Source organism: Sapajus apella, unplaced genomic scaffold, assembly GCF_009761245.1.
Source record: "Sapajus apella isolate SASKATOON/1434 unplaced genomic scaffold, GSC_monkey_1.0 scaffold15, whole genome shotgun sequence".
In the NCBI taxonomy this organism is placed as follows: domain Eukaryota; kingdom Metazoa; phylum Chordata; class Mammalia; order Primates; family Cebidae; genus Sapajus; species Sapajus apella.
This window is the reverse complement of record NW_022436955.1, coordinates 33,236,705-33,245,895: the sequence shown is the minus strand read 5'-3', so window position 1 is coordinate 33,245,895 and position 9,191 is coordinate 33,236,705. Positions and strand designations below refer to the sequence as shown.

At 55.4% G+C, this 9,191-nt stretch overlaps 1 protein-coding gene across 1 annotated transcript in view; it reads right to left on the bottom strand.

Annotated features, from left to right (window-relative positions):
• Window positions 1-1,366: 1,366 nt before the first annotated feature.
• Window positions 1,367-9,191, bottom strand: part of LOC116555805 (AFG3-like protein 1) — a 28,706-nt gene continuing 20,881 nt past the window's right edge. The window contains 6 exon segments of the mRNA XM_032284781.1: window positions 1,367-3,057; window positions 3,200-3,394; window positions 3,471-3,671; window positions 4,282-4,397; window positions 6,015-6,125; window positions 8,954-9,079. Of these exon segments, the coding sequence (XP_032140672.1) occupies window positions 2,839-3,057; window positions 3,200-3,394; window positions 3,471-3,671; window positions 4,282-4,397; window positions 6,015-6,125; window positions 8,954-9,079 (968 nt within the window). The 3' untranslated portion in view covers window positions 1,367-2,838.

Below are 9,191 nucleotides of genomic sequence, written 5' to 3'. Positions count from 1 at the left end.
CGGCCTGGCTGCAGTCTCTTCCTTCCCAACACCAGAGTGCACGAGGAGGTGCCTGCTGAGGGGCGTGGGCTGAGCTGCCCTGGCCCAGATCATTCCCCAGCTGCCAGAGCCCGAGAGCTCTGCTGTGCTGTGCTGTGCTCACTTGGATCACCTCTGGGGCGGGTGTTGTACTTACAAGAGAAGGGAGGATTAAGGGGGTAAGTCCTGCCCCACATACACCGTGAAGGGGGCCCAGGCAGGGGAGTCACTCTCGACACACTCCTGTCCCAGCGGCCACTAGCACTGGTCACGAGGCGGCACCAGATGAGGCCAAAACTCCTACCCAGTCATTACTCATGGAGCGAGATGCCATGGAGCCCGGCCAGGGGTGACCTGCTTTCTGCCAGGCCCACGGGGCTCTGTGTGCTTTCATGCTGGGCTCTGAGAAATCTGGACCTCCCACACGTGAAAATTTTCAGCCAGGCGTCTTATGACCGTGGACCCAGAAACAGCCTCAGTCAGTGCTCCACCTTCCCCAGACGCGGCCTTGGTCGGTGCCCCGCCTTCCCCAGAGACGTCCTCGGTCAGTGCTCTGCCTTCTCTAAGGGTGCACAGCTGCTGCCAGGAGCAGGCATTCCACCCCATCCCACCTTCCCTTCTGGCAGAGGGAGGCGGGCAGGCTGACAAATAGAGGGGCTGAAGGCTCATGTCCCCGAAGGGTGCACAGAGTGCCACAGCACAGACTACAGTGCCCAGAGGCATCACACCGCTTGGGTGATGGTGCTTCTCCGCAAAGGTGCAGCTGAGCCACCCCAACAGGCAGATGAGGGCAAACTGCGGGTCACACTCAGGACGGGTGGGAAAAGACCGTGGAAAGTGGGTGTGTGGATTCACAGAGTGAGACAGCTCCAGATTTACTTCAGGACTAATTTGTGAAGGACACAGGTGGGAAGGCTGGGGGAAGGCACGTGACAGCCCTAACAAGGTGAGGGCGAAGGCAGGCGCCGAGAAGACAGTTCTGGAGGGTTCTTGTGCCTCCCACACGCAGATTATCATGAAGGGCCGCAGGCACACGCAACTGCCTGGGAGGTGACAAAACGGACGCCCAGGCTCTCCCAGCGGTGTCGGAGGGGCCAGGGCCATGACCTTCCACAACCCCGTGACCACCCTGCACCCTGGAGGCCCCACCAGATGCTACGATGTCGCGGGGCCTGCTGGGGTTGAGGGAGTACCCCTGCCTCCATCTGAGGGACCAAGACCCAGCCCCAAGCAGACCCCAAGCGGCTCAGCCACTCTGGGTCTGGTGGAGGCCATGATGAAGGCTGAGTGCTGGAGAGTTTTTGAGTTCAATGATGTGCCCTTTGCAAACAGCAAAAGTTGAACATGCTCACCCCAGTTGGAAATTATATTTCTACAGCTCCGGGACAAAAGTCGCAAGCAATTTGCATAACGTACTATGAAGTCCCAATGCGGTCGGGCCTAGGCCGAGAGAGAGGCTGAGAACAAACTATGCCCAGCGCAGCCAGCAGGGCCACCTCCTCCTGCCGCTCACCCAGGACATCTGCAAAAGGGTATCTCCCCTGTTCCCATCCCACGTCACCCAGACGTGCATCCACCCCTCAAAAGGCAGTGGTCGGGGCTGACACTACACAGCCCTGCTGCTGCTGACCCCAGTGAGTCCTGGAGGCAGGTCGTGTCCTGGAGAAAGCACACGGACATCCTCACCGAGTCCCACACACCCCAGTTAAGAAAAAGCAAAGCCTCCCTCAGTTAAAGTTTGGTGCCTCCTGAGGCACCAAAGGGCCTGGAGCTCAAAGCCCAAACGGGGCCTTCCTTTTATTAGGAGCCACCCAGCCCCGCGAAAAGGGTTCATAAACAGGCACCAGGGCCAGAGGCGGCCACATGCTGAGGGCTCAGGACCACAGCCTCTCCACAAACACCCCTGAGCCAGCCAGGGCCCTGCAGAGCTTCCCCTCCAAGACTTCAACAAAGAGGTCACAGGAGCAGAAGCTGATGATGCAGTCTTAAGTTCAGACACATCTGTGGTTAAAGCACCTCCACCCCAAGGATAGGTGCCAGGTTTGCTGAGCAAATCAGGTCCCTCGCACTCAGAGCAGGGCTGCCTCGGGCCCAGCAACAGGTAGAGGCCAGGGGTGCCCCAGAGTGGAACCCCAGGCGTTCCAGGTTTTGCTAGGCAACTCACGTCCCTCACACTCAGAGCAGGGCTGCCATGGGGCCTAGGTGCAGGCAGAGGTGGGGGTTGCCCGGGCATGGAACCTCAGGTATGGAGCCCCACAGTTCCGCCATCCTCCCTCAGCCACGCACCTGTGGGTGGAGTGGGCTTTCCCTCTGAAGGACAGATCAGCAGATGAGTTTCTACCCATCCAAATAGCTGCTTAAGAAACCTGACTTTCCACTGACAACTGGCTGGTGTTCTTCTGAATTCTACCAAACTGAGACGGTTTCCGTGCTGGGCCCAGACTCCTCTGAGTGACTTTACGACCACATCAACACTCCTCCACAGAGGCAGGCCCCAGGAAGGTCCAGTGTCTCCAGATGCCCCATCAAGCCCCTCCTGAAGCTACGCACAGGGTTCCCAGACAGGCACCACACCTTCCTCAGCACCACGGGAGAGCCCTGCTCCCCTCCCTCTAACCCGGACCCAACTGTCCTCTAGCAGCAGGGCCCAGGGACTCAGGGCAGCCCTTCCGCCCACCCCATGCCCTGCATGTGGGCTCAGAGCACCCTCATCTAAAACACCAGTTTGCAGCTGTCACGTTTTAATTTGTTTTTGGCGAGCTTCTCCAGCTGCTCTGCAAAGGTCCCAGGAAATCTGAGTCACCTGAGCTCCACCAGTGGCTACAAAGACCTCCCCTGTACAGGCTGCTCTACGTCTCCCTCCTCCTGTCCCCGGTTGCAGCCCTTCAGCCCTGCGGGTAGGGATGTGTCCTCCTCCAGGCCACCCATGCCCTCCACAAACTCCTCGTAGGTGGACTTCTCCGCGAAGGGCCGGGGACCCAACAGCTCCACCATGTCTGCCTTCTCCAGCACTTCCTTCTCCAGGAGCCGCTGGCCCACCTGGAAACAATGGCCCACTTGTCAGACAGCTCTGAGGACGTGCTCACGGCCTAGAGCTGAGCAAGCCCAAGGATAGGTGTGGCCTGAATGTGACCCAACATGGGACCCATGACCCAGCCATCTAGGCAGAGGCCACACTAACCTTCTCCACATGCTCCCGACACTGTGTCAGCAGGTCCAGGGTGCGCTTGTAGGCGGCGCAGATGAGGCACCGGACCTCCTCATCGATGAGCTGGGCAGTTGCCTCGCTGTATGGCTTCTCCACCAGGGCCTTGCCTTGTTGGGGAAAGCCGAAGGACACCTGGCCCAGCTTCTCACTCATCCCAAACTGCACAATCTAGAAGTACGGAACCCGGGGTGAGCCTGGCCCGACAGTCGCCTGCAGCCCACCCCAGGGGATGCCCATGCTTTACCTGGGCATAGGTGCTCTGGGTGACCTTCCTCAGGTCATCCTGAGCCCCCGTAGTGACCTGCCCAAAGCATAGCTGCTCAGCCACCCTGCCCCCAAGCATCATGCACATGCGATCGAAGAGCTGCTCCTGGGTATAGAGGTGCTGCTCCCTCGGCAGGTACTGCGCATAGCCCAGCCCCTTGCCCCGGGGGATGATGGACACCTGCAGGAGACGACACATGCCCCTGTCACCCCATGCTCCCTCGGCAGGTACTGCGCACGGCCGAGCCCCCTGCCCAGGGGATGATGGACACCTGCAGGAGACAATACATGCCCCCGTCACCCCAAACACAGTCCCCAATTCCTCCAGAAGCCACCCTGGAGCAGCCAGGTCCACCTGACCCTAGCTCTGACTGCAGGTCCTTTTACTGGAACATGAGAGAAGAGAGCCTGATCCAGGCCCCCAGACACCATGGGGATGCCCCAAGAAGTGCACCCGCCTCTGGGAGCTTCACATGGAAATCACCTCTGCTCTGCCCACCCTGCAGAGGCTCTGGCAGGGCCCAAGAGCTGCATGCAAGCTCAGGAGTGAGGCGAGCTGAACACTGAGGCTGCTGCCTGTAGTCACGCTGCCGAAGCCCTATTTGGAACCCACTGCTCTGCCTTCCCACCCCGAAGGGTCTTCTGACAAGTTCTAGAGCAGCATATTCCTTAAAAAGTTACAGGGCTACCTCCTGAATGTCCCAGGGCCACACCACCACGGGTTGGCCCAGAGATACCAGGCGCAAGCCTGCCGGGTGGACTCACTCGGGGCGCGGCAGGGGGATACCAACCTTCAGCAGGGGGTCCACATGCTCCAGGAACCAGCCCACCACCGCGTGTCCGGCCTCATGGTAGGCCACAGTTGTCTTCTCCCTGGGCTGCAGGACCTGGGTCTTCTTCTCAAGGCCTAGACATCACATTCCCAGGTGAGTCAGGCGGGGCAGGAGTAGGTGGCTGGAAAACGAGGCCACTCCCTCTGCACCCAGCCAGGATCCCCAGGCCCAACTATACCAGACAGCAGAAGCCAAGCCCCTGTTCCCGCTGCCTTCTGCTTTGCAGTGAAACCCACCAACAACACACCTCACACGGAAGCCTTAAAACAGGCCCAAGCTGGAGTGCAAGGCCAGAGTTCAAGATCAGCCTGCACAACACAGCAAAACCCCATCTCTACTAAAAATACAATTAGCTGGGTATGGTGGCGCACGCCTATAGCCCCAGCTCTCAGGAGGCTGAGGCAGGAAAATCGCTTGAACCCAGGAGGTGGAGGTTGCAGTGGGCCGAGATCACGCCACTGTACTCCAGCCTGGGCAACAGAGGAAGACTCCATCTCAAAAAAAAAAAAGAAAAAGAAAAAAGGAAATGCCCGGGACAGATGGTCCCTGCAGCGTCCACGAGGCTTTTCCCAGAAAACCACATCTGTTCCCCTTCCCTTCAGGGAAGAAGGCTGCTTTGCCCTCCAGAGCAGGCATTCAAAGCTGCTTCTAATCTGGCTTCCTTGGGCCTCACATGGCCTGGAAGGTCCATCCCTTTCAAGGTCTAAATGTTGCTCCCAAAAGGGGCATGAAAGCTGTTGGAAGATCCCAAGTCCCATGTGTTGGTTTAGAAACTTGGTTCCTGCAGCTGAGTGCGGTGGCTCACACCTGGAATCCCAGCATTTTGGGAGAAGCTAGGTGGATCACATGAGGTCAGAAGTTCGAGACCAGCCTGGGCAACATGACAAAACTCCATCTCTAAAAATACAAAAATTAGCCGGGTGTGGTGGCATGCCCCTATAATCCCACCTATCTGGGAAGCTGAGGCGGGAGACTCACTTGAACCCAGGAGGCAGAGGTTGCAGTGAGCCAAGGTCGTGCCACTGCACTCCAGCCTGGGCAACAAGAGCAAAACTCCGTCTCAAAAAAAAAAAAAAGAAAAAATTAGGTTCCTGCATGTGAACTGATTTTTTTTTTTTTTCATGAGATTCTCCTGCCTAAGCCTCCTGAGTAGCTGGTACTAGGCATGTGCCACCACACCTAGCTAATTTTTTTTTTTGAGACAGAGTTTCATTCTGTCACCAGGCATACAATGGCATGATCTGGGTTCACTGCAATCTCCGCCTCCTGGGTTCAAGCGATTCTCATGCCTTAGCCTCCTCAGTAGCTAGGACTACAGGCACACGCCACCACACCCAACTAATTTTTATACTTTTAGTAGTGATGGGGTTTCATCATGTTGGCCAGAATGGTCTCGATCTCCTGACCTTGTGATCCACCCACCTTGGCCTTTCAAAGTGCTGAGATTACAGGCACGAGCCATGTGCCCAGCCTAATTTTTATATTTAAAAAACGAGACAGGGTTTCGTCACGCTGGCCAGGCTGGTCTTGCACTCCTGATCTCAAGTGATCCACCCGCCTTGGCCTCCCATGGTGCTGGGATTACAGGCATGAGCCACCGCACGTGGCTTGCATGCAGAAATGGGCCAGGGGGTGAGCCTGCCAGGCCTAGAGCTGCAAACACCCCTCCCTCCCCAAGCTGCCAGGCTCACCTCCAATGACCCTCTCGATGGCCTGCTCAAAGTGCTTCTCCTGAACAGAAGGACTCAGATGCCGGGCGGCGATCAGAGCTGCTTCATTGCAAACACTGGAAATATCAGCACCTGACCCAGGAAGGGAGAGACAGGGACAGTCAGTGCTTCTCCTGGTGGCTGGAGCTTGACCCAGGTCAGCTTTGTTAAGGAACATCTCCAGCAGAGAGGCCGACGCTGAACTTCAGTGGATAACCTGAAGGTAATGGAGCTGCTCCATCTGTCACCACTTAATCTAGCTACACTTTTTGAGAACCTTTATTAAGGCATAAGTTATATACCATAAAATCCACCCATTTTACATGTACACATAAATGATTTTTAATAAGCTTATCAAGGACTGCAACTATTGCCATAATCTAGTTTTAGAAACTTTCCATCATCTCTGTAAGGTACCCTCTGCCTATTCAGTTAATTCCCATTTCCTCCTCTGCCAACCACCCCTCTCACGTCTGTCCCCACAGATTTGCTATTCTATGTAACTCCATTACTCCTCTGCACATTTCACATGAATGGAACTATGTAACACACAGCCTTGTGTGTCCAGCTTCCTGCATTGAGGACAGTATTTTCTAGGTTCACCCATGTGGCAGCATGCATCCATGCTTTATTCCCTTTTTTTTTTTTGAGATACAGTCTCACTCTGTTGCACAGGCTGGAGTGCAGTGGTGCGGTATCGGCTCACTGCAACCTCCACCTCCTGGGTTCAAGCAATTCTCCTGCCTCAGCCTCCAGAGCAGCTGGGACTATAGGCACACACCTGTAGCCATGTGCCCAGCCCCATTTTTATATTTTAAAAAATTGAGATGGGGTTTTGGCACACCCAGCTCATTTTTTATGTTTTTATAGAGACAGGGTTTGACCATTGGCCAGGCTGGTCTCAAACTCCTGACCTCGTGATCTGCCCACTTCGGCCTCCCAAAGCGTTGGGATTATAGGCATGAGCCACCACACCTGGCCTACTTTATTCCTTTTTATAGCTAAATTCAACTACAGTATATGCCACTTTGGCCATTCACCTGCTGATAAGACACTATGATGATTCCGTTGATGCAAAGCAGACTCATCCCTGCTGAGGGACAATGTGTCATCTCTGCTGAGTCATCCCTGCTGAGGGACAGTGCTGCCAACTCTGCTGAGTCATCCCTGCTGAGGGACAGTGCTGTCATCTCTACTCAGTCATTCCTGCTGGGTCATCCCTGCTGAGGGACAGTGCTGTCATCTCTACTCAGTCATCCCTGCTGGGTCATCCCTGCTGAGGGACAGTGCTGTCATCTCTACTCAGTCATCCCTGCTGGGTCATCCCTGCTGGGTCATCCCTGCTGAGGGACAGTGCTGTCATCTCTACTCAGTCATCTCTGCTGATGGACAGTGCTGTCATCTCTACTCAGTCATCTCTGCTGAGGGACAGTGTGTCATCTCTGCTGAGTCATCCCTGCTGAGGGACAGTGCTGTCATCTCTACTCAGTCATCCCTGCTGGGTCATCTCTGCTGAGGGACAGTGCTGTCATCTCTACTCAGTCATCTCTGCTGGGTCATCCCTGCTGAGTCATCCCTGCTGAGGGACAGTGCTGTCATCTCTACTCAGTCATCCCTGCTGGGTCATCCCTGCTGAGGGACAGTCCTGTCATCTCTACTCAGTCATCTCTGCTGAGTCATCCCTGCTGAGGGACAGTGCTGTCATCTCTACTCAGTCATCCCTGCTGAGTCATCCCTGCTGAGGGACAGTGCTGCCATCTCTGCTGAGTCATCCCTGCTAAGGGGCAGTGCTATGTCACCTCTGCTGAGTAATCCCTGCTGAGGAACAGTGTTATCTCTGCTGAGTCATCCTTACTGAGGGACAGTGCTGTCATCACTACTCAAGTCATCCCTGCTGAGGGACAGTGCTGAGTCATCCCTGCTGAGGGGCAATGCTGAGTCATCCCTGCTGAGGGGCAGTGCTGAGTCATCCCTGCAGTCAGAGTCATCAGAGTCATTCCTGAGTCATCTCTGCTGAGGGGAAGTGCTGAGTCAGAGTCATCGCTGCTGAGTCAGAGTCATCGCTGCTGAGTCATCCCCCTCTACGGGCAGAAGAAAGCAGTCTTGGTAGCATTCCAGCTTCTTATCTTTGGTATGTAAATAGACATCTGAAGTCAGCCAGAGAGGACAACAAAAGAGAGGAACCACATTTTGCGTCTAAGACAGATGACACACTTCATATGGCTGCCAGGCAAGAGCTTCTCACTCACCATTCTGCAGCAGACAAATGTGCAATTCTGTGTGTGAATATACTAGACCCCACACTAGACAGGACACTGTGGGGGGCCCAGGGGACAGGTACCACCAGGGATGCCAAGGCAGCTGGAGGGGATGAGACACCACAGCAGAATATTCCAGGCATAGAGGGAGCAGATGGGGTGCAGGTCGGAGCCCGTGGCCAATGGCCACATAACCATGAGGTACTGAGGCAGAACACAGCTGCAGAGCAGGGGAGAGGAGGACAGGAATCCCCCTGGAAAAGTCCCCACTCATTCCTGAGAGTGATCCTGCCCAGCAGGGAAGCAGGTTTCCTAGCATAGACTGAGCTTTCATTAAAAAGACGAGAGAAAATCAAACGGGCTTCCCCAGCAGGGAGGCCAAGCCCCAGGCGGAAACAGCTCAGGAAGCATCACGCTGGCAGATTCTCTCCAGGATGTTACCGTCAGCTCTGCAGTAAGACTCACTAAGTCTGACTATAACTAAACAAATTCAAATGGGTACAAATTAGTTTTGGGGCTAAGAAAAATGATCTGAGGTCGCTGAACACTCTCAACAGGTGAAAAGTCCTACAGACAAGGGTGAGCGCTGCCAGAACTGAATGGAATGGTGAGTCACCAGCGCCCATGACAAGAAGCAGAGCACACATGGTTCCCACCACTCACCAGTGAAGCCTGGGGTGAGCACTGCCAGCTTCCTCGCCAGGGCGTCCTTCCTGAGGCTCTCGTGCAGCTTCAGTGGGCGTAGGTGAACCTTAAAGATGGAGGACCTGCCTTTGATGTCAAGTGGGCCTGGTGAAAAAGAGACACGGGCTCTTGTGCATTCTGGACCTTCAGAACAGCCACCACAGCCACAACCCAGAACTGCAAGGACAGCCGGGACAGTCACCACAGCCACATCCCA